This window comes from Balaenoptera acutorostrata, chromosome 18 (assembly GCF_949987535.1).
Source record: "Balaenoptera acutorostrata chromosome 18, mBalAcu1.1, whole genome shotgun sequence".
Classification (NCBI taxonomy): domain Eukaryota; kingdom Metazoa; phylum Chordata; class Mammalia; order Artiodactyla; family Balaenopteridae; genus Balaenoptera; species Balaenoptera acutorostrata.
In genome coordinates this window covers 62560885-62586837 of record NC_080081.1, presented here as the reverse complement: position 1 = coordinate 62586837, position 25953 = coordinate 62560885, and the positions used below count along the sequence as shown (strand labels likewise).

At 41.1% G+C, this 25953-nt stretch overlaps 1 protein-coding gene across 3 annotated transcripts in view; it reads right to left on the bottom strand.

Moving 5' to 3' along the window:
* Positions 1-13705: 13705 nt before the first annotated feature.
* CDADC1 (cytidine and dCMP deaminase domain containing 1) overlaps positions 13706-25953 on the bottom strand; it is a 43775-nt gene continuing 31527 nt past the window's right edge. For 2 of the 3 annotated variants that reach the window (XM_057532847.1, XM_057532846.1), the window contains one exon: positions 20429-25352. In XM_057532847.1, the coding sequence (XP_057388830.1) occupies positions 25222-25352 (131 nt within the window). In that variant the 3' untranslated portion in view covers positions 20429-25221. Of the gene's footprint in view, positions 18308-20428; positions 25353-25953 lie in introns of those variants that run through there. The other variant, XM_007186856.3, reaches the window with a different exon arrangement.

Here is a 25953-nt window from a genome sequence, read left to right as displayed (position 1 = left end):
AACAAGACAAAACCAGATATAAAGGTGTCTGGCAAGGTTAGAATCAGAGTAGGTGATGTGCTTCTAAAAATTAGTTTCAGTGAGTCCCAGGGACTAATTAAGGTTTACTTTTAAAAGCGTCCCCTTGGTACGCAGCCACCTCCTGCATGCTGTGCGTGTTATTGGGACTCGTATATAGGAAATGGTATGTGAGGATCCAAACAGGACTCTGCTGCCATTCTCCTTGTCGTCTCTGATCTTCATCACTAGACCCAGCAACCCTCACCCCTCCCTGCCACCTTCCCTGCACCTTTCGGTTACAGAGGCAAATGGGCCTCTGGCCACAGAATATAAAGTCTGGGGCTGTTAGAAGAGTCCCCTCCTCTTTGCCTGCTCTTTCCTGTCCCTTCCTTGAATACTCTCCCCCATTAGTGATGCTGGGAAACACATAGGACAGGCAAAGCAACTATTTAAAACCTTGTAACTGGGGACTTTCCCCTCCTCCCCTCGCTTCTTCCTTCCATCCTATTCCTCCTTTCTTCTTCCTTCAATGCCTTTCCCACCCACAAGGAATTTTCCTATCACTGTGAATTTTGCTGGTGCAGAGGAACACCTATTTTTTTTGGACCATAGACACCCAGGCATTTCTTAAACCTCCCCAAAATTAAAAAAAAAAAAAAAAAAAGGAAAAAAAAAAAACCAGTCCTTATTGGCCTGGTTGTTCAAAGGATAAGAACAGCTTTATCCTACTCAGTACCAAACCCACTTCAGTACCCTTACTGAGGCCATGAGAGCCTAGGGGTTTCTGCCCAGGACAGGAGCCATGGCATGTTGGCAGAGACCAAACGGGGACCAGGAAAAGGGGTGATGTTCCCTTCCCCCTCCACCTCCAACCTCTGTCAGTAATGAGCTGCCCTGAACAGTGGCAGGAACTCCCCCTCTGCACAGTAGCTGGTCAGGGTTGAGTGCAGTCCTGGGGGCCAGGGGATAGCATGCCCAGCTGTGTCAGCTGAGAGGATCTGTGCACATCTTAGAGCAATGAGAAGCCCACGCACCGCAATGAAGAGTAGCCCCCCGCTCACCGCAACTAGAGAAAGCCCGCGCGCAGCAACGAAGACCCAACGTAGCCAAAAACAAAAAACAAGTCAGGGTTCAGACCTAAGAAAGATGTCACTATTTGCAGCCTGGTTCAGTGCAGTGGTTCTCAAAGTGTGAACCATTTTGTTTTAATTTCTAATACGGTACAGTAAATGTTGATAGATTTAACTCAAACAGATCTTTTGGGTCTTTAATAATTTTTGAGAGTGTAAAGAGGCCCTGAGACCAAAAATCAGAGAACCTCTGGTTTAGCGGAAGGACTGTACATTTTGGAACGAAGTGGTCTTTGTTTTGTCTCCTCTGTCACCCACTAACTGCGTAACCCAAGCCAAGTTATTTCAACTCTCTGGTCTTCCACTTTCTATGGATTAGGCTAATTGCCCTTATAATTATCTGCTCAAGAATGTTTCCCTGATTATGTCTGTGGGGTTGGTTTCACATCCTCAGAGCCTAGCACAGCACATGGCATGATACACGACGGGGTCTCAATAAATAATTACGAATTGATTGGCCGGCCGGGTGAGAGGATTAAGTAGGGTAATACGTGTAAAGTGCTGCTGAGGTACCTGGCACACGGCAGATGTCACAGGTGCTCAGTAGATGTCAGATCGCTTCCTCACCACCAGCGCTGTCCTCCACTGTAGCCCCCAGGAGAGAAAATGCACAGTTGGTCTAAGTAAAGCGAACAGCTGAAGCGCCGGTTCTCAGAGTGCGCTTCCCAGCAGCAGCAGCAGCATCTCCTGGGAAACTGTCAGAGAGACAAATTATTTGGCTCTAATACTAGACCCACCGAATCATAAACTCTGGAGGTGGCGCGCACGGATCTGTGTTAAATATTACTGGAACGTACTGAAAGGGAGGCGGGGTGGGGGAGGGGGGTTAGGAGGTTGAAAGGCTGAGTCCCAGCGCAGCAGGTCCAGCCCGGGGACGCCCCCCCCCGCCCCCCGCACAGCCCTCCCAACCCCCCTTGCTTCCCCGCCGTCAGGAGGAGGGGCGCTGCGACTCCAGCCGGGACTCTGGGCCTCCCCCTCCACGATTCCCCCGGGACGCGCAGGGCGGGGCCCCCTTCCCACCCACACTGGGCCTAGCGAGACGGTGGGAGGGCAGGGGCGGGATGAAGGACCAAAATTCCCCAGACTAGGATGCTGCGCAGCTCTTCCTAAACAGGAAGACGAGGCAATTTGGTCCAGAGAGTCAGAAGTGCCCAGTAACCAGCTTCGCCTCTCTGGGCACCTTTTTGGGGTTCAGCCAACCCCATCTCCACCCCCATCTCCCAACCTTGGGGGTCGGGCCAGGGAGCCACAGGTGGGATCCTCCGGTGCTCTGGCGCCCTCTAGCGGCCATCGGCTCTAAAGCCAACTCTCAGCCCTTCCTCCTGCTTCTCTCCCCAGCGCCCCGGGGCTGCCCTGGCCTTGGGCACCTGCCAGCCTGATTCCATTCCTCCTCTCCCTCTAAGTGCAATGAAGTGCCGTACAGAGGTTTAGGATCTCTTGGAGAAGGTCTTTTAGTCAATACACTTTAACCCTGAGAAGGTTGTTTCTAGAATAAACCTGAAATACTGTATTTTTCTCCATGTGTTTCCAAGGAGAAACAGCCCAGTGTGTGCTGGGTCCCTCGCTGAGAGCAGTCTCTGGGCATCCTGTCCTCCCTCTTACGGCGTCCTGGCTTGTTAGGCAGGGAAGGCTCCCAGCGCCGATGCCTGGGCCTCTCTGAGGGACGCTGACATGTGGGATCACGATGGCTCCTGGGAAAGTGGAGAGAGTGAGGGCTGGGCATCTGGTCTGCATCAGACCCCAGTGCTGCCCCTACCGGCTGTGTGACCTGGAAATATTCCCTGACCTCTCTGTGCCTAGCTTTCCAACCGTGACAGAGGATTGCTGTGCTTGGCACACAGGAGGCCCTCGACCAGAGGAAAAAGCCAGTCTCCCCAAAGAACCACTCCTCTTACATGCCCAAAGCAAAAGGCACGTGCCACACATCGCAGAGCTGATCCTTGACCAGCAGGGCAAGGGCAATCCAGCAGCTCCTCCCGTCCCTGCCTGAGGTCTTTCCCTCCTCAGTGAGAGTGACTCGCAGCAGGTCTCGGCATCCCAGGAAGTCTGAACTGAGCTTTTGTGACTTGGGGGAGTTCCCGGTTCCACACAACTTGGTTTCCAGATCGTTCCAACAAGGAACAAGAGCACCTGCTCAGTGTATCAGCTGCAAGGTCCTCCCTTTACAAATTGCCCCATCACTTTGGGGCTGGGAGATGTGAACCCCACATGACCATCTGACTGATGACTTAAAGGGAATCGTGCCCACCCACCACAGCACTCCGCATGCCACCTCCTAGAAGAGGGGTTAGTGATCCACGGCCACGTGCAGTTTTATTGGAACACAGCCCCGGCCACTACTGTAACCACGTGTGTGAGAAGCAGAGGATCCCGAGTTCCTGGACCCCTGTCACCCAGAAAGCAGAAGTCAGGGCAACAAACAGAAGAGGAGAAGGTACCTGTAGATCATATATCAGAAAGCAGAAGTCAGGGCAACAAACAGAAGAGGAGAAGGTACCTGTAGATCATATATCAGAAAGCAGAAGTCAGGGCAACAAACAGAAGAGGAGAAGGTACCTGTAGATCATATATCAGAAAGCAGAAGTCAGGGCAACAAACAGAAGAGGAGAAGGTACCTGTAGATCATATATCTGATAAGGGGTAAACACCAAAACATGTAAAGAACTCCTACAATTCACAGCAAAAAATCAAGCAATCCAATTGAAAAACAGGCAAAGGAACGGAATAGACATTTTTCCCAAGAAGACATACAGATGGCCAACAGGTACATGAAAAGATGCTCAACATCACTCATCATCAGGGAAATGCAAATCAAAACCACAATGAGATACCTCACACCTGTCAGTATGGCTGTCATCAAATAGACAAGAGATAACATAAAATAAAAAGGACTGTCCTTTGTATACGAAGGCAGTAGTCCCAGCCCTTCAGCCTCATTAACGCAGATCCTTTTAGATGTGCATTTTACTCTGATCCAGCCACGCACTTTCACCTGGTTCCTCTCAGGGACACGGGTGTACGATTTGAAAGGGACCAGCTTCTTTACTGGCTTGTGGTCCCAGAAGAGGGAGGGGGACCAGGTGGTGATGAGTGACCCTCATGAAACATTCTAACCCATGTCTTTATCGCCACCAGAAGACCCCTTCCTCCACACTTTTAAGAAGCTGGAACTTCATCCTTTATCTTGGCCCTCACACTTCTGTACACTACTAAATGACACTATTTTATTTTTTTTAACCTTATAAGGATGCATCCTCTTCTGGAATTCCTCTAATCACAAAGTCTCACTCTCAAGTTCTTGAAAATGTGGGCAGTCCCTGAAAGGCAGGTAAAGCAACCGAGGACAAAAGAAAATCATAAATCATTTATCAGTCAGAAGAACTTTGCTGAAGATACTGAAGCCATAATTTAAGCCTCATTAGGTGCAAAGCAACCAGAATAAAAGATTCAAATGTGTTTTGAGCTGAATGGAAATTCTAAAGTTGAGGAAAAGGAGATAAATGGTCTGCAAGTCTTAAATAGTAGGATATGTATACAGACCTCAAAAGCCTTTTTTTTTTTTTTTTTTTTTTTGCATGAACTTGCCTAAATAGGACTGTGCTGTTGATAACACTTCCTGGTATTTCCCTGTGAAACCAGAACCGTTATCTTGCTGACTGAGTTAACGGGGGTCACAGGATTTAAGGGTGCTTATTGAATCAAAGAAGGTCATGGGATTTAAGGCCGCTGATAGATCTAACAGTGGTCACGGGATTTTAGGAGGCTGCTTGATCATACAGGGGTCACAGGATTTAAGGGGGCTGATTGATCGAACGGTTGTGTCAAGAAGAATTGCTCATGCACAGTTTTAGCTTTCTCTTTTAAATGTCACAACTGAATCAATCAAGTCCAGAGAGATTTTTTGTGTTTACAGTTTAAGGAATCTACAGGGGAATCCTTTATTCTGTCTTCAATAAAAGGTCAATTCAAAAAAAATAAACTTTCTAAAATGTTGATTTTCCACCTCTGGCTCACAACATCGTATTTATAACTTTGTGTTTCTTTTGACTTAGAAAACTAGAGCTCTCTCTTCTTGGAAATACATGGAGAAAAATACAGTATTTCAGGTTCATTCTAGAAACCACCTTCTCAGGGTCAAGGTGTATTGACTAAAAGAGCTTCTTTCTCCAAGAGATTCTAAACCTCTGTAGGGCACTTCATTGTGCTTAAAGGGAGAGGAAGAACAAAATCAGGCTGGCAGGTGCCCAAGGCCAGTGCAGCCCCCAGGGCTGGGGAGGGAGGCAGGAGGAAGGGCTAAGAGTTGGCCTTAGAGCGAACGGCCGCTAGAGGGCGCCGGAGCACCGGCGGATCCCACCTGCGGCTCCCGGCCAGACATCCAGGCTGGGAGATGGGGATGGAGGAACCCCAAGGACGTGCCCAGAGAGGAGGGGTTGGTAACCGGGTGCTTCTGACTCTCCAGCCCAAATTGCCTCGCCTCACACAGAGGACAGAGGTCTGCCCCTTCAGCATCCGATGGGGCACTTCCAGCCTGGCCAGGTGGCCCAGTGGCTGGACAGCCTCACAGGCTGTCTGCGGTGTGACTGCTCTTTGCTTCTCCAGAGGCAGGACTCTGGACCCAGAAATACCTGGCTTGACTCTTGGGCTTGCAGTTTGCAAGCTGTAGGCCTGCGTGGGTGCTGGCATCTGGAAAACGGGGCTGGTGGTCCTGAACGTGGAGCCTGTAAAAGCGGTGGTATTTTGGTGGGTGGGCTGTGCTTATACCTGTGCCCTTCCTCTCCGAGTTTTCCCCCAACTTCCTTCTTCCCTTTCCATCTGAGCCTCCCCCTCCTGTCCCCACGCCCCTCCCCTCAGCAGAAGGTTCTCGCTTATCCATCTGTTGTACAATCATTGATCCCAGCCTTTACGTCAAAAGTTATGTTAGGTGCTGGGATCAAGGAGAAGTTTCCGACTTTTGAAGTTTCAGGCTTGAGAGGCAGAGTGAGTGGAGCCGGGTCACGTGACTAGATGCCCGCCACCTGCCCTAAATCCGGGGCACCTGACGTTTAGCGCCCGGAGTGGGGCGAGGAAGGGAACGGACAAAAGGCCCTGCAAGTGACTGAGGGCCCAGCGCCCCGCCGACCGCAATGGAGCCCAGGTCCCTATGGAGCCCGAACTCCCTGCACGGCCTCTCTTGCATCCATCTGCCCTAGCTGAGTTGCCTGGGAGCCGGAGGGGAGGGCGGCGCGACGCGGAGCCAGCCCACGGCCGCTCGGCCGCTGCGCTACGACGGACCGCGCCCGCTGAGGCCCCGGCCGCCCCTGGGGCCTCAGGCCAGGTAAGCTGGCCCGGACCCTGCACCGCCCGCGGGGGCGGAGAGGGGGGCGTCGCGAGGCCAACTTTCGAGTCGCAGGGGTTCGCTCGGAGCTGCGACTGCTCTTTAGGAAGAGCTGCCCCGTAGCACCTTAGTTCAGAGGAATTTGGGTCCCTCATCTCGCCCCTGACCTCCGCCCGGCTTGCTTGGGCCCCGGGGTGGGGGTGGAAACCTGCGCGTCCCGGGGGGAATCGGGGAGGGGGAGGTGCAGAGCCCCTCCTCCTGACGGCGGGGAAGGGGCGGGGGCGTGTCTGTGCGGGGTCCTGGGGCGGGACCCGCTGCGGCAGAACTCCGCCTCCTAACCTCCCCTCCCCCGCTTACAGTGGGTTCCAATAATGTTTAATTGCCTCTCGCGCTCTCGGGCTTAAAATTCATCCACAGGCTCGCAGGTCTCTTGATTTAGCCAAGTGCCTCTGCGCTCCTTCCTCTATTAGATAAAATACCAGGGGGGAGGGGACGGGGGATGGGTGCCTCAGCCGACTAAAGAGGTCGGACCCGCGCTGTCACAGACGCCCGGGGACACTTAGGGTGGTCGAGGACAACAATTACTTGCAAATGGAATTATTTTATTTCTTTCAAATATTTTGTTACTATTGCATATAATGCAACTGGCTTTTGTATGTTGGTTCTATGTCCTGCAACTTTATTGAATTTATTTTCTACCGTATTGGGGGGGAGGAGAGGTCTTATATAAGATCATGTTTTCTGAAAACAGAGGAAGCTTTACTTTTCCCTCTCCATTTTGGATGCCTTTTTATTTCTTATTTTTGTGTCATATTGCTCTGCTTAGGATTTCAGTACTGTCTTTAGTAATAGTGAGTGTGGATACCCTTATCTTGTTCCTGATTAAAAGGGAAAAGCTTTGAATTTTTCACCATTCAGGGTTAGAAGGTACAATACAAGGTTAGTTGTGGTTGTGTATTATATGGTCTTATTTTGAGGCATGCTTCTTCTGTTCCCAATTTTTTGAGAGCTTTTGTCATAAAAATGTTTTGAATTTTGTCAATTGCTTTTTCTTCATCTATTGAAAGGATCATATATTCTTCATTCTTTTAGCAATGTGTATCACCCTTATTGATTTATTTAGACTTTTGCTGAGAATTTTTGCATTTATGTTCATCAGGCATATCAGCCTATAGATTTATTTTCTTGTAGTGTTCCTTATCTGGCTTTGGTGCCAGAGTAATGCTGAACTCATAAAGTGAGCTTGGGAGTCTTCCCTCCTCCTCAATTTTTTTGGAAGAGTTTGAGAATGATTGGTGTTAATTATTTTTTTATAGATTTAAAATTTTTATTTTATTTTTATTTATTTATTTTTAGTTGCATTGGGTCTTCGTTGCTGCACGCAGGCTTTCTCCAGTTGCAGCAAGTGGGGGCTACTCTTTGTTGTGGTGCGTGGGCTTCTCACTGCGGTGGCTTCTCTTGTTGTGGAGCACGGGCTCTAGGTGCGCGGGCTTCAGTAGTTGTGGCTCTCCGGCTCTAGAGTTCAGACTCAGTAGTTGTGGTGCATGGGCTTAGTTGCTCCATGGCATGTGGGATCTTCCCAGACCAGGGCTCGAACCCATGTCCCCTGCATTGGGAGGCGGATTCTTCCCCACTACGCCACCGGGGAAGTCCAGTTTTTTAATGTTTGGTAGAATTCACCAGTGAAACCATCTGGTCTTGGGCTTTTCTTTGTCGGGAGGTTTATGTTTGTTGTTTCAATGTCCTCATTTATTATTGGTCTGTTCAGACTTTCTCTTCATGATTCAGTCTTGGTAGGTTCATGCTTTGGGAATTTATTTATTATAATTTATCTCATTTGTTGGTATGTAATTGTTAATAATATACCTTATGGTCCTTTGTGTTTCTTTGATGTCTCCTCTTCCATTTATCAGATTTTTTGACTTCTCTTTTTTCCTTGGTTAGTCTAGCTAAAAGTTTGTCAGTTTGCTTTATTTTTTAAAACCAACTCTTAGCTTGATTTTTTTTTTCTAGTCTCTTTATCCATTGTTTATCCTCTAATCTTTGCTCTTTCCTTTCTTCTAATCTGGTGCTTAATTCTTTATTTTCCTACTTTCTTGATGTGTAAAGTTAGGTTGTTTTTGAAAACTTTCATTTTTTAAAATGTAGGCACATAAGAACTACTGTTGATGTATTCCCTAAATTGTGGTATTTTGTATTTATATTTTTTCAAGATACTGTCTAATTTCTCTTTTGATTTCTACTTTGACCCACTGGTTATTCAGGAGTGTGTTGTTCAATTTCCATGTATTTGTAAAATTTCCAGATTTTTCTCCTATTGATTTCTAGTTCCATATTGTGGTTGGAAAGCTTTGAGATAAGATTTTAGTCTTAAACGTGTTAAAGTTGGCTTTTTGGCCCAGGAATGACATATCCTTGGGAATGTTTTATGTGCCCTTGAGAAGACTGTGTTTTCTGGTGCCCTTGGATGGCATGTTCTGTATATATCCGTTAGGTTTACTTTTCTAAAGTGTTGTGCAGGTCAATGTTTTCTCATGAATTTTCTGCCTGGATGATCTATCCACATTTACAAATGGGGTACTGAAGTACCCTGTTACTTTATTGCTTTTTCTGTATGTAGTTTTGTTAATATTTGCTTTAAATGTCTACATGTTCCAATGTTGGGTGCATATTTATACTTGTAATATTCTCTTGATAATTTGACTCCTTTATCACTGTAGAGTAACATTGTCTTGTGACTGATTTTGATTGAAAATATGTATTATCTAAGTATAGGTACTCCTGCTCTCTTTTGGGTTGCCATTTGCATGGAATATATTTTTACATCCTCTCACTTTAACCTATATACGTCCTTAAAGTTAAATTGAGTCTCTTGTAGACAGCATATTGTAGGTTCTTTTTAAAATTATTATTTTTTTATTTTTTATTTTGGCCATGCCATGCTGCCTGCAGGATCCTTGTTCCCCAACCAGGGATGGAACCCAGGTCCCCGGCAGTGAAACCACTAGACCACCAGGGAATTCCCTGTAGGTTCTTTTTTTAAATTAATTCAACCACTTTGTGTCATTTAATTGGAGAATTTCATCTGTTAATGTTTAGGTTAATTGTTGATAAGGACTTTCATTATTTTCTGTTTGTTGTTGTTGTAGTTCCTTTGTATTTTTTTTTTGATGTGATATGAATTCTTTTTAAAGAAAAAGGATTAATCTTTTGTGTAACTACAATAGATTTTTTTTCTTTGTAGTTTCCATGAAACATATATAAAGTATCTTGTATGTAAAATATATTTAAATTAATAACTAATCTTTAATTTCATAAAATAACATTTCATTAAATAATTAATAATTTCTATTTTATGTACATTTTATATTTTTTTCACATTTTATGTAAACAAATTATCTATCCCCAGAAAAATATTTGTATGTGTGTATATATATGTATACACATGCACATATACACACAAATATACACACAAATATATACATACACATATGCATATTGGTATATTTTTCTCTATATATAAGATTTATTATATTTAAGGAAATCGATTTTTCCTTTTCTTCGAATCTGTATTATCTATATAAGGAGTTCATGATAATTTTATTCATATAGGCTTTTCACATGTGTTGTTAGATTTATTTTTATTTTATACTTTAAAAATTGCAGCCTCCCTTTTAACATACCTGGTAACTGCTTGCGATGTGTCTATATGAACTGTGTACTACATGCTTATGTTATAGTCTTTAAAATATTTTATTGTCTCATTTTCTGTAACAAATTTCCACTTGTTCTTTGGGCTTACTAGATATATATCCATATGCTCTGCAAATGCAGATAATTTTAATCCTTCTTTTCCAGTGGTAATTTTTTTTTTTACTAATACCTCGAAGTGTTAAGTAAGTTAGGTGTTCATGTCTCCTAGTGATCTTTCTGACAATTAGAGGAAATTAATCTATTATTTCTCTATAGGTGAACTAGTGTTGTGGGTATGCGACATTTCTTTGAGTACATATGCATTAATATCTTATTTCTATAATTTTTACCTGTAATATTCTACCATGCTACTTTATTTGCATCTATCAAGTTGGTCACATGCCTTTCCTAAATTTGTAAGCTGATTAGTTGTATTAATATACTTCCTAACAACCAAAACATTTGAGTCCTGGCATAGGATTCACTTAATCTTGCTATAAAGTTTTTTCCTAAGTTAGGTTTATTAAGGTATTATTCATTTATTTATTTAAGTTTTATTGAGATATAATCGACATACAGCACTGTATCCAAGTTTAAGGTGTACAGCGTAAGGATTTGACTTACAGACATCATGAAATGATTATCCCAATCAGTTTAGTGAGCATTCATCTCATATAGATACAAAATTAAAGAAATAGCAAAAAATTTTGTGATAACTCTTAGGATGTACTCTCTTAACAACTTTCATATATAACATACAGCAGTGTTAATTATATTTATCATGTTGTACATTACATCCCTAGTACTTATTTATCTTGTAACTGGAAGTTTGTAACTTTTGGCTGCCTTCGTCCAATTCCTTCTCCACGCACACACTGCCTCTGGAAAGGACAAATCTCTTTTCCTGTGAGTTTGTTTTTGAACTATAATTGACCTACAACACTGGTAGTTCCAGTTGCCCAACACAGTGATTTGATATTTCTATACATTTCAAAATGATCAACACAGTAAGTCGGTTTATGATATGTCACCATATGAAGATATTACATAGTTACTGACTATATTTCCCAAATCTCATACCCAAGACTTTTTTATTTGCATCTGGAAGTTTGTACCTCTTGATCTCCTTCACCTATTTCTTTCCTCCTCCCACTCCCCTCTCCTTTGGCAACCACCTGTTTTTTCCTCTGTATTTACAAATCTGTTTGTTTTGTTATATGTTCATTTGCTTTGTTTTTTAGATTACACAAATAATTGAAATCATAGTTACTGTTTTTCTCGGTCTGACTTATTTTCACTTAGCATAGTACCCTCTAGGTCTTGTCATGTTGTCTCAGATAGCAAGATTTCATCCTTTTCTATGGCTAATATTCCATTTTGTGTGTGTGTGTGTGTGTGTGTAACTTCTTTATCCATTAATTGATGGGCACTTGGGTTGGCTATTATAAATAATGCTGCAGTGAATGTAGTGGTGCATATATATTTTCCAATTAGTGTTTTTGCTTAATACCCAGAATTGGAATTGCTGGAACATATGGTAGATCTACTTTTAATTTTTTTTGAGAAATAGCCATACTTTTTTTCCATAGTGGCTGCACCAATTTACTTCCCACCAACAGTGCACAATGGTTACCTTTTCTATACATCATTGTCAACATTTGTTACTGTCTTTTTGATAATAGAATATTCTGACAGCTATGAGATGATACCTCATTGTGATTCTGATTGGGGTTTCCCTGATGATTGGTGGTGCTGAGCATCTTTTCATGTACCTGTTGGTCATCTGTATGTTTTCTTTGGAAAATTGTCTATTCAGATGTCTGCCCATTTTTTTTTAAACTGGGTGCTTTGTTCTATTAATATTGATTTTTATGAGTTCTTTGTATATTTTGGGTATTAACTCTTTATCAGATATATGGTTTGCAAATAAACTTGAGCCTGAAGCCACCTAGTGGACCAATTCCAGCAGGGATGAGAGTTAAACAAGAACCAAAATACATGGTTAGCCTGGTAAAGTGTTTCTATTTTCAAGCCTTTTAAAATATACAATCAGAAATAACAAATAGAAAGACACCTGAATGCTACGATGTTGAACAAGATTTAATTCTTTATCCCCAAAGGTTGTGTTTTAGAAAATCCGTATTTTTCAGGTATTCCTCATCTCCATCAAGTCTTAAAAACAGCCCTTAGCAGAAGAACACATACTCCTCTGACACAATATCTTTGGGGCTTATCCCCAAGGAGAAGATACATAATGATATTAGGGGGTGGCTATTTATACTAAATATATTAATAAAAATGTTTAAAATGACTGTGGGAAAGGAATTTCATGCTTAAAGCCAAAACATTACAGAAAATACAAAAATGGAAGTGAACGAACATTAATTTACCTCTTTTTTCTCCCCCAAAATCATAAAATGAAAGTAAAGGAGTTTTGTTTTAAACATAAACTTATAGGACAAAGAGAAAAGAGGACTCAATGGTGACATTTTGGAAGCTGTGCCTGTGAATGTGAGGTCTTGGGAGGCTGCTGCAGTGCATGAGGCTGTGCTGTGTTCTACATTGTTCTAAACATCTGCTGCCAAGTAACCCTTGTTAATTTTTTTTTTATAAATTTATGTATTTATTTTTATTTTTGGCTGCATTGGATCTTTGTTGCTGCACGCAGGCTTTTCTCTAGTCGAGGCGAGTGGGGGCTACTCTTCGTTGTGGTGCATGGGCTTCTCATTGCGGTGGCTTCTCTTGTTGCGGAGCTTGGGCTCTAGGCACACGGGCTTCAGTAGTTGTGGCTCGCGGGCTCTAGAGCGCAGGCTCAGTAGTTGTGGTGCACGGGCTTAGTTGCTCTGCGGCATGTGGGATCTTCCCGGACCAGGGCTCGAACTGTCCCCTGCATTGGCAGGCAGATTCTTAACTACTGCGCCACCAGGGAAGTCCCCCTTCATTGATTCTTCTGAGTCTGACTGACAACCCAAACCTTGAAACTTATTCTAGTAGTGTAACTAGGATCATGAAACAATGCCTTCAAGATTCTGAGGGGAAGTTATTCCCAATCTAGAATTCTACACCCAACAAACTATCAATTAAATTGAGGGTAGAATAAAGACATTTGCAGATATTCATAGCATCGAAAATGTTCCCCAACAATAGCCTTGTCTGACAGTCATCCCACCACCATGTACCCTTTTCTCAGAGACCTTCTGAAAGATATGCCCACCAAACTGAGAAAAAGACTGGATTCCAGGAAACAGGTGTTCCAATTCAAGGAGAAGGTGAAGAATGCCCCCAACTCCCTCCAGGAGAGCTGTGGAGGGAGATCCCGGGAAGCCAGCAGTGCAGAAGATCTGGTGACCAATTAGCCCAGGCCAGAGGTGGTCAGAGGCTCTAGGAGGGATTTCTTCAATGAGAAGAGCTTTTTAGGACACTCAATGTGCTTGAGCATACTGAGAGAAGTTCACACAACTGGGAGAAGAGTTGGTCACACAACTGGGAGAAGAGTTTGGCTACAGGTTAGCAATAAAATATAGAAAACCAAGCTTGCCCCCCCCTCCAAAAAAAGACAAATTTTAAATTCAGGAAAACAAATTTTATAAGGAAAGGGAAAGTAATCACAGTACACAACATGACAAACCTGAGTAGCATTCACATAGTCATAATACCAAACAATGAATATTGATGCAACCAAAATAAAAGAATATGGGGAGGATGGAAAGATGGAAGTGTGTGGAGACAGTGAGGTGAAAGAAAGCTCTTTCATAATGGTAATTCAAAAGAAAATACCTAAAACTGAAACACTAGTAAGGAACATGTGATTGGAGATTTGGAGATAAATACAAAATAATCAGCTAAAATAGCTGAGCCTGGTGGCCTCTGGGGTGGGGTGATACAGAGGACAGTGTGGGACTTACTGTTTCAAAGTAAGGTTTATAGGACTATTTGCTCATTTAAAATGTGTAGGTGTAACTTTACTAAAAAATGACTTAATTTATAGTAATGGAAGTCTTTTATTACTGTCACATACATGTTAAAATCAGCCAACATGTCAACATGTACAGGACAAATGTGCACTGACATTAAAAGCAAAACTGAAAATGAAAAAAAAAAAAAACTGATACTGATTTAGGCCCTTGTGACATTCTGAACTAGACTTTAAGAAATCATTCACCTTCTGGACACTTCTGTTTCCAGATCTATAAAGGAGTATTCTAAACAGATGAGATCTAAGTTCCTTCGAAATGTGAGTCCATTTAAATGCAATTCATTGAATAGAGTAAATACATTTTTATGGACAAGGTTCTAAAGGGTATTCCATTTTAAATGGGCCTCATTTTCAACTGATACTGATTAATGGGGCTTTTAACTTTTCTTGTATATCAGAAATACGTTATAATTTTAAATGATAGCAAAAAAAACCACCCAAAACCCTTAAGAATATTACACATAAAAATGAAGGTTCTAAACTGTTGCTTAATCCTAAAAAGCAATAGTAATAGCCTCAGCTAAATGCCAAGTGGCCACTATTGGCAATACCAGAACTTCAAACAATTGCTCTAAAGTGGGTCAAAAGCAGATTGTTGTGGCAGATCTTAAAGCTGAACTGTTCATGCATAAAACGAGGAAGATTTATGAGAGAAGGTATATTCTCAAACTCAATAAGTAACTGAGGAAGAGAAACCCATAGAAAAGCTGAATGAAAGAAAAAGCTTTGGCAGTGATGCAATGAAACAGTACATGTAAACCTGCATGCACTCTACCTGACAGCCGGGGGGCGAGCCAGGCCCACACTCACCCCGCCTCCAGGTGGCATATTATATTGTCACTTGGCAGTAAACAAATGCAGAGCTCTTTGTTTCAAATTATGAATTCACTATTATCCTCCCCATCTTTGGAATTAAGGATGATGTATTTTTAAGTGCAAATTTTGATTTCTCACCCTAAGGGATGAACCCTCTTGACTGTGAATTCCTAGATTTTAGGCAGGGGGCTACCCCAGGGTGCTCTTGGTACAGCTCAGCAATCTTTGTGCGAGTCCCTGACACTTCCCTTTCCTGCTTCCCAGTGTGACCATCTATCTCCATTACTTTCTCCCAGAAGTTCATCTCACCCCCACTGTTTGCCTGGCAACACCCTGTAGCCCCTTCAGGACCTCCACTTCTACAAGACCCTTTCTCCGTGACTCACCAGAGTGTATGCTTGTCCTCTTTTGTGCCACCACTGTTCCTACAGTTACATCCACAGGGCGGTTCTCATCCTTGAGGGTCATCAGAATCACCTGGAGGGAGTGCTGGGCCCCGCCCCTAGAGTTTCTGACTCAGCAGGTTTGGGTGGGCCTGAGAACTTGCACTTCTAACGAGTCCCCAGGCGAGGCTAATGCTGCTGGTCCAGGGACCCCCTTCTGAGAATCACTCTATTGCTTGATTTCATGCCTGCGTCTTCCGCTAGACTGTGAGCTTCTGGAGGTCAGGATGCATGTCTTACACATCTCATCTACGGGGTCTAGCCAGAGTCTAGCAGTCATTCAGTCAATCAACAAATATTTATTGAATGTCTGTTATGTGCCAGACACTGTTGTAGGCACTGGATTCAGCAGTTTAAATACATACATGCACATGCACACACACACACACACACACACACACGCATCTCTGCACTCAAAGAGCTTTCCTTCTGGTACTACATGGTAAACTCTCAATAAATGTTGAAATCTGGCCAGTTGCACAGAAGGAAATATGGCATTACCATGACCATTTTAATAGTGCTACAGAAATAACCAGTTTTCCATTTCCTAATCATAGCTCTTCCCATTTGTATGTTTCTCCCTTCCGATATTCCCCACTATGTCCAACACATAAATCCACAAAACTGGCAAAACATTTGCTGATTGATTTACAAAATAGTTGATGTAGCTGACATATCAGTTGAAAACAACACATCATATAAGATGAACTTAAGCATAATGTAAGCAAATCTCAATATTTAATATCGATAAATGTTAAATAGCTTAACCACTGGTTTTCAAATTAGCCTTAGTTACCTCTAAAGGCATCTTTCCTCCCATCCCTCTCTATTCCATGTCCTATATCTGTGGTGAAATGTTTACAGCAGTTCTCAACTGCCAGGTATGATGACTGAACTCCCGGAGGACCTAAGCACGCTGCTGTCCAAGCAGGGACATCGGTCAACATGTGGATTGTCCTGTGTAAAATTCTGAGAAACTGATAGGAGGCCTTGTGATGATATGTGATGCCCTGGAAAGAAAGGGGGCAACAGCAGAGGCGAACCTGATTCCCCGCATATAGCCAGGGCAGTCATTCCTCAGCATGTCACGCCCCAGGCCTACAGGCCCCAGGCCATGCAAATCCCTTTCTAACTCTAGGAAAGTAGAAAACATGTACCTTCATCTTTGGGCTAATTTTCTCAAAGTTTCTCAGCAATAAAAATGAGAGGACTTACCAAGAGCAATTTGGAAAATAACTGAACTGACCATAATGTTTACTTTCAAGACTTTCAGTATTCTTAAGGTTTGCAAATGTTTTTATAAGGCTTTCCATTCAAAGCCATGAGACATTCTGTGCTAATTATATGGAGGGAATAATGGGCAGCATTTATGAATGGAACTTGAAAAAGGCTAGTTTCAGTATTCCAGACTAAATATTTCTTCTCTGTTAACATCATAACCAAATTTGAAGTTTGTTGTTAGTGGTTTCAAGAGTCAGTGATATCAAATAGTAATACTGTCTCAGAATTATATTCTCTCCCTTTTGCTACCCAAAATCAGTGATATAAAAACACCCTAGTCTGGGGCTTCCCTGGTGGCGCAGTGGTTGAGAGTCTGCCTGCCGATGCAGGGGACGCGGGTTCGAGCCCTGGTCTGGGAGGATCCCACATGCCGCGGAGCAACTAGGCCCGTGAGCCGCAATTACTGAGCCTGCGCGTCTGGAGCCTGTGCTCCACAACAAGAGAGGCCGTGATAGTGAGAGGCCCGCGCATCGCGATGAAGAATGGCCCCCGCTTGCCACAACTAGAGAAAGCTCTCGCACAGAAATGAAGACCTAACACAGCCATAAATAAAAAAAAAAAAAAAAAAAAAAAACAAAAACAAAAAAACACCCTAGTCCAACAAATGATCGTGATTTCTACATATCGAAAGACTGAAGAAAAATTAATAACCTTGTTAGAAATATACTTTTATAAAGGAGACCAGGTCCACCAACTTCATTTTTATGACTCAATCCTAATTAAGTAAATTCTGATTATTAGAAAGCTTTGAGTATAAGTGGGAACTTTTGGTGAGCCACACACTGACTTAAAAATGGCCAGGTTGCCATTTATTTTCCTGGAGTAGTTTACTAATTATCACCTTCATAATCCAAAAGAATATTTCTGGGCTTCCCTAGTAGCGCAGTGGTTAAGAATCCGCCTGCCAATGCAGGGGACATGGGTTCAAGCCCTGGTCCGGGAAGATCCCACATGCCACAGAGCAACTAAGCCCGTGTGCCACAACTACTGAGCCTTCGCTCTAGAGCCTGCGAGCCACAAGTACCAAAGCCCGCACACCTAGAGCCCCTGCTCCGCAACAAGAGAAGCCACCGCAATGAGAAGCCCACGCACCACAAGGAAGAGTAGCCCCTGCTTGCCGCAACTAGAGAGATCCCACGTGCAGCAATGGAAACCCAACGCAGCCAAAAATAATAAATAAAACAAATAAATTTATAAAAAAAAAGAATTAATATTTCTGAAAAGGTATGTAATTCTCTGCTGAGATGTGCGCTCCAATAAACCAGCCCCTTTCAAACTGGTTAATGTAAAGCTAAGACAAGGAGAAATCAATCTGTATGGCCGACTGAACTGGTCTCATTAAATTATTGATACCTCATTCAGTGTAATAAAAAAACACACCACTATACTCTGGAAAACACACAAATCTAAAATAAAAATATTCTCATTAATATCATTCATATGCTAGTAATAAATTAGCTTTCTTTAAAAATTTTTCAATTATATCCAAAATCCATTCTTATTTTCTGAGTTAACAAGGCTGGATTTTAAAAGTGCAATAAAAATTCTTGAGGCCTTCACCCCAGTTTAGACAAGACTTCTTAGTGGTTTGCAAGGCGCAGCTTCTTGTTTTGGTGCTGTTCTTCATCCTGGGGTATGGGTCCCAACACACCATCTAGCGTTCAAGAATAACTTAACGTCAGAAAAATGTCACTTCAAATAAATGACTATTTGTTAAAGTCACAGAGGTTGTAAGATCAAAATAATGCTTAAGTTAAAAAGGAATACTGATTTTATCTTAAAATAATTCTCAACTGTTGAAGAACAGATTCTAGATAACTCACTCAGGTAACACAATATCTGACCTTTTAAAAACTGGATTCATTCAACAGTGTATAGCCAACAATTCATAAAACTGTTTTGGGGGGAGAGTTATTATTATTAGGCTGGAGGAAACAAAATGCACCTACTTATCCTCCAGGGAGAGAAGGGAGCCATCTGTGGGGCAGGGAGGGTGTGAGGGAACACCCGCCATTCCCACTCCTCCACAGGAGGGAAAACTGACCCATCTCCTTGATCAGGTGGGAGAAGGGCCTGGCTTGAAGCTCTTCCCATCATTTGATTTCCATGGCTTTCCTGGTACATAAACTGTGTGTGTTTAAAGTGCACAATTTAATGGGTTTTAACACAAGTACGCATCCGAGATACCATCACCACAGTCAAGGTGATAAATATATCCATCATCTCCAAAAGTTTCCTCTTGCTCCCCTGCTTCCTGTCTTTTCAGGGATCTGCCTGCTCTCCAAGCCTCTGTGTCCTGCTTTGCTCTGTCTTCCTAGTCTTAAGGACACAGGTGGAAGTAGATCTGGAAAGTCCTCTCTCTCTTATGATGTAATACTGGAAACATTAAAAAAAAGAATATGTGTAATACAGATGGGAGCTCTAAAGCCTAATAATAAATTAACACTCAAGAACCTACTACCCAACCCCAAAACTAGAATGCTACCACCTCCGCTATGCTCCGCAATCTAATCCTATCCCTCTGTCACCCCCATTCAGAGGTAACCGCTATGCTGAATTTTGTGTTTATCATTCCATTACTTCTTAAAAATAATTTTGCTACATGTACTAACCAATACACTATTTGCCTTCTTATTGAACTTTATATAGGAATTGCATCATAATGTATTTACCAAAGTAGATTAGTGGTAGCCTGGGGCTGGAGGTAGGGGAAAATAGGGATGACTACAAATGGGTAAGAGGAGTCTTTCTGAGATGATGGAAATGTTCTGAAATTAGGCTGTGGTGACAGTTGCACAAATCTGTGAATCTACAAAAACCCACTCAATTCTACACTTTAAAAGAGCAAATTTATGATATATGAATTATACCTCAATAAAGCTCTTATAAAATTGAAAAAGAGATAGCGATATTACTTGTTGATATAAAACACTTGTTAAAAAATACATACAAAACATAAATCTGCAGTTCAATGAACAATCATAAAGCAAACACACATTTAACCATTAGCCAGGTCAAGAAATACAGCATTGCAAGCAAAGCAAAAGCATTCCTCTCATCCCCTCCCCCATCACGACTCCTCCTTCCCATACTTCCACCCACAGCATGTCTTGCCCTTCCTTAGTGATCTAGGGACAATAAATACTGGCCACAAGACCCATCTTGATAATAAGTGGCAAATATCGCCTCTTCCATGGCTTGCCTTTGTACTCTTTTAATGGTATCTTTTGACAAACAGATGTTCTTAATTTTAACATAGATAAATTAATTCATTTTTTTATGGTTAGTGCTTTTGGTGTCCTTTCCCTAACAGCAGGGAATTGTTCTCACCCCTTAAAACACTGTTATTGAATACACATTCTTTAAACAGATACATATTTTTTCTTTTTTTTTAAACGCTTTTCTTTTCCTGATAAATTTTGAAAAAGAAAGATGGAGTGGATATGTATTTCTTTCCAGATTACAAATTAAAAATTTACTACTTGAATAAAATAAAGCTAACTCAAAACATAGAAAATCAATATATTCACATAGAAATTATTTCCATAAAGACTTTTTTTTAACTCAAACTCCTCCAATTTTGCTTTTTTGACACCCTAATGATTGCCAGCCAGTATATCAGTTAATCACTAAACTTATTTATTTTTTAAATTTTATTTTATTTTTTTATACAGCACTCATCCATCTTATACACATCAGTGTATACATGTCAATCCCAATCTCCCAATTCATCACACCCCTCACCCGCACCCCCCGCTGCTTCTCCCCCTTGGTGTCCATACGTTTGTTCTCTACATCTGTGTCTCTATTTCTGCCCTGCAAACCGGTTCATCTGTACCATTTTCTAGGTTCCACATATATGCGTTAATGTACGATATTTGTTTTTCTCTTTCTGACTTACTCACTCTGGATGACAGTCTCTAGATGCATCCATGTCTCTACAAATGACCCAATTTCGTTCCTTTTTATGGCTGAGTAATATTCCATTGTATATATGTACCACCTCTTCTTTATCCATTCATCTGTTGATGGGCATTTAGGTTGCTTCTATGACCTGCCTATTGTAAATAGTGCTGCAATGAACATTGGGGTGCATGTGTCTTTTTGAATTACAGTTTTCTCTGGGTATATGCCCAGTAGTGGGATTGCTGGGTCATATGGTAGTTCTGTTTTTAGTTTTTTAAGGAACCTCCATACTGTTCTCCATAGTGGCTGTATCAATTTACATTCCCACCAACAGTGCAAGAGGGTTCCCTTTTCTCCACACCCTCTCCAGCATTTCTTGGTTTGTAGGTTTTCTGATGATGCCCATTCTAACCGCTGTGAGGTAATACCTCATTGTAGTTTTGATTTGCATTTCTCTAATAATTAGTGATGTTGAGCAGCTTTTCATGTGCTTCTTGGCCATCTGTATGTCCTCTTTGGAGAAATGTCTATTTAGGTCTTCTGCCCATTTTTGGATTGGGTTGTTTGTTTTTTTAACATTGAGCTGCATGAGCTGTTTATATATTTTGGAGATTAATCCTTTGTCCGATGATTCGTTTGCAAATATTTTCTCCCATTCTGAGGGCTGTCTTTTTGTCTTGTTTATGGTTTCCTTTGCTGTGCAAAAGCTTTTAAGTTTCATTAGGCCCCATTTGTTTATTTTTTTTTTATTTCCATTACTCTAGGAGGTGGATCAAAAAAGATCTTGCTGTGATTTATGTCAAAGAGTGTTCTTCCTATGTTTTCCTCTAAGAGTTTTATAGTATCCGGTCTTACATTTAGGTCTCAAATCCATTTTGAGTTTATTTTTGTGTATGGTGTTAGGGAGTGTTCTAATTTCATTCTTTTACATGTAGCTGTCCAGTTTTCCCAGCACCACTTATTGAAGAGACTGTCTTTTCTCCATTGTATATCCTTGCCTCCTTAGTCATAGATTAGTTGACCATAGGTGTGTGGGTTTATCTCTGGGCTTTCTATCCTGTTCCATTGATCTATATTTCTGTTTTTGTGCCAGTACCAATATTGTCTTGATTACTGTAGCTTTGTAGTATAGTGTGAAGTCAGGGAGTCTGATTCCTCCAGCTCCGTTTTTTTCCCTCAAGACTGCTTTGGCTATTCGGGGTCTTTTGTGTCTCCATACAAATTTTAAGATTTTTTGTTCTAGTTCTGTAAAAAGTGCCATTGGTAGTTTGATAGGGATTGCACTGAATATGTAGATTGCTTTGGGTAGTATAGTCATTTTCACAATATTGATTCTTCCAATCCAAGAAAATGGTATATTTCTCCATCTGTTGGTATCATCTTTAATGTCTTTCAACATTGTCTTATAGTTTTCTGCATACAGGTCTTTTGTCTCCCTAGGTAGGTTTATTCCTAGGTATTTTATTCTTTTTGTTGCAGTGGTAAATGGGAGTGTTTCCTTAATTTCTCTTTCAGATTTTTCATCATTAGTGTATAGGAATGCAAGAGATTTCTGTGCATTAATTTTGTATCCTGAAACTTTACCAAATTCATTGAATAGCTCTAGTAGTTTTCTGGTGGCATCTTTAGGATTCTCTATGTATAGTATCATGTCATCTGCAAACAGTGACAGTTCTACTTCTTCTTTTCCAATTTGTATTCCTTTTCTTTTTCTTCTCTGATTGCCGTGGCTAGGACTTCCAAAACTATGTTGAATAACAGTGGTGAGAGTGGACATCCTGTCTTGTTCCTGATCTTAGAGGAAATGCTTTCAGTTTTTCATCATTGAGAATGATGTTTGCTGTGGGTTTGTAGTATATGGCCTTTATTATGTTGAGGTAGGTTCCCTCTATGCCAACTTTCTGGAGAGTTTTTATCATAAACAGCTGTTGAATTCTGTCAAAAGCTTTTTCTGCATCTATTGAGATGATCATATGGTTTTTATTCTTCAATTTGTTAATATGGTGTATCACACTGATTGATTTGCATATATTGAAGAATCCTTGCATCCCTGGGATAAATCCCACTTGATCATGGTGTATGATCCTTTTAATGTGTTGTTGGATTCTGTTCGCTAGTAGTTTGTTGAGGATTTTTGCATCTATATTCATCAGTGATATTGGTCTGTAATTTTCTTTTTTTGTAGTATCTTTGTCTGGTTTTGGTATCAGGGTGATGGTGGCCTCATAGAATGAGTTTGGGAGTGTTCCATCCTCCGCAATTTCTTTGGAAGAGTTTGAGAAGGATGGGTGTTAGCTCTTCTCTAAATGTTTGATAGAATTCACTTGTGAAGCCATCTGGTCCTGGACTTTTGTTTGTTGGAAGATTTTTAATCACAGTTTCAATTTCATTACTTGTGATTGGTCTGTTCATATTTTCTATTTCTTCCTGGTTCAGTCTTGGAAGGTTATACCTTTCTAAGAATTTGTCCATTTCTTACAGATTGTCCATTTTACTGGCATAGAGTTGCTTGTAGTAGTCTCGTAGGATGCTTTGTATTTCTGCAGTGTCTGTTGTAACTTCTCCTTTTTCATTTCTAATTTTATTGATTTGAGTCCTCTCCCTCTTTTTCTTGATGAGTCTGGCTAATGGTTTATCAATTTTGTTTATCTTCTCACAGAACCAGTTTTTAGTTTTATTGATCTTTGCTATTGTTTTCTTTGTTTCTATTTCATTTATTTCTGCTCTGATCTTTATGATTTCTTTCCTTATGCTAACTTTGGGTTTTGTTTGTTCTTCTTTCGCTAGTTCCCTTAGGTGTAAGGTTAGGTTGTTTCTTTGAGATTTTTCTTGTTTCTTGAGGTAGGCTTGTATAGCTATAAACTTCCCTCTTAGAACTGCTTTTGCTGCATCCCATAGGTTTTGGATCGTCGTGTTTTCATTATCATTTGTCTCTAGGTATTTCTTGATTTCCTCTTTGATTTCTTCAGTGATCTCTTGGTTATTTAGTAATGTACTGTTTAGCCTCCACGTGTTTGTGTTTTTTACGTTTTTTCCCCTGTAATTGATTTCTAATCTCATAGCGTTGTGGTCAGAAAAGATGCTTAATATGATTTCAATTTTCTTAAATTTACTGAGGCTTAATTTGTGACCCAAGATGTGATCTATCCTGGAGAAAGTTCCGTGCGCACTTGAGAAGAAAGTGTAATCTGCTGTTTTTGGATGGAATGTCCTATAACTATCAATTAAGTCCATCTGGTCTATTGTGCCATTTACAGCTTGTGTTTCCTTATTAATCTTCTGTTTGGATGATCTGTCGATTGGTGTTAAGTGAGGTGTTAAAATCCCCCACTATTACTGTGTTACTGTCGATTTCCTCTTTCATACTGTTAGCAGTTGCCTTATGTATTGAGGTGCTCCTATGTTGGGTGCACATATATTTATAATTGTTATATCTTCTTCTTGGATTGATCCCTTGATCATTACGTAGTGTCCTTCCTTGTCTCTTGTAACGTTATTTTAAAGTCTATTTTATCTGATATGAGTATTGCTACTCCAGCTTTCTTTTGATTTCCATTTGCATGGAATATCTTTTTCCATCCCCTCACTTTCAGTCTGTATGTGTCCCTAGGTCTGAAGTGGGTCTCTTGTAGACAACATATATATGGGTCTTGTTTTTGTATCCATTCAGCAAGCCCGTGTCTTTTGGTTGGAGCACTTAATCCATTCACGTTTAAGGTAATTATCGATATGTATGTTCCTATGACCATTTTCTTAATTGTTTTGGGTTTGTTTTTGTAGGTCCTTTTCTTCTCTTGTGTTTCCCATTTAGAGAAGTTCCTTTAGCGTTTGTTGTAGAGCTGGTTTGGTGGTGCTAAATTCTCTTAGCTTTTGCTTGTCTGTAAAGCTTTTGATTTCTCCATCGAATCTGAATGAGATCCTTGCCGGGTAGAGTAATCTTGGTTGTAGGTTCTTCCCTTTCATTACTTTAAGTACATCATGCCACTCCCTTCTGGCTTGTAGAGTTTCTGCTGAGAAATCAGCTGTTAACCTTATGGGAGTTCCCTTGTTTGTTATTTGTCGTTTTTCCCTTGCTGCTTTCAGTAATTTTTCTTTGTGTTTAATTTCTGCCAGTTTGATTACTATGTGTCTCGGCGTGTTTCTCCTTGGGTTTATCCTGTATGGGACTCTCTGCGCTTCCTGGACTTGGGTGGCTATTTCCTTTCCCACGTTAGGGAAGTTTTCAACTATAATGTCTTCAAATATCTTCTCGGGTCCTTTCTCTCTCTCTTCTCCTTCTGGGACCCCTATAATGCGAATGTTGTTGCATTTAATGTTGTCCCAGAGGTCTCTTAGGTTGTCTTCATTTCTTTTCTTTCTTTTTTCTTTATTCTGTTCTGTGGCAGTGAATTCCACCATTCTGTCTTCCAGGTCACTTATCTGTTCTTCTGCCTCAGTTATTCTGCTATTGATTCCTTCCAGTGTATTTTTCATTTCAGTTATTGTATTGTTCATCTCTGTTTGCTTGTTCTTTAATTCTTCTAGGTCTTTGTTAAACATTTCTTGCATCTTCTCAATCTTTGCCTCCATTCTTTTTCCCAGGTCCTGGATCATCTTCACTGTCATTATTCTGAATTCTTTTTCTGGAAGATTGCCTATCTCCACTTCATTTAGTTGTTTTTCTCAGGTTTTATCCTCTTCCTTCATCTGGTACATAGCCCTCTGCCTTTTCATCTTGTCTATCTTTCTGTGAATGTGGTTTTTGTTCCACAGGATTGTTCTTTCTTGCTTCTGCCCATAAAGACTTGTATTTCCTGATTTTTCAGAGTAGTCAAATCATTGTTATTATCAAGAAAATTTTACTTATTATACTAAACTTCTACTTACCTTGAATTGAATCAAAACAGAAAGATAACATGGCTAATATTTTAACATAATATTGTACAGTTAATAATAATTAATGTTCCAAATTATGTGCCTGAGGAATTGCAAGATCTCCCAAAGATTGTATTACATTAAGAGTATGTGTGTTAATATGCAAGTAATAAAGCTCTGAAGATTACTAATTCATTTATGGTAACTGTGATGACTCTTAATTAGATTATTCAAATAACCAGAATATTTCCACTCTCTGACCAATCTGAGCTAATGTGGCTTTACTCTAATAAGAATGTACATATCCTCATAATTTGGCCCTAGATCCATCTGTATTAATTATATGTATTTTTCCTTTCTAACTGCCCAAGAGGCTTTTGTTTTGGTATAGAAGAGCACTGTCGTCTACTTTCTCATGTAAATTTAATTTATAAATTCAATTTGTACATGATTATTTGTATTAAACTGCAGAGCCCATAGGACTAGTCATTAATCAGCAGTTTCCATGACACCTAGCAAATAGTAGATACACAAACGTCT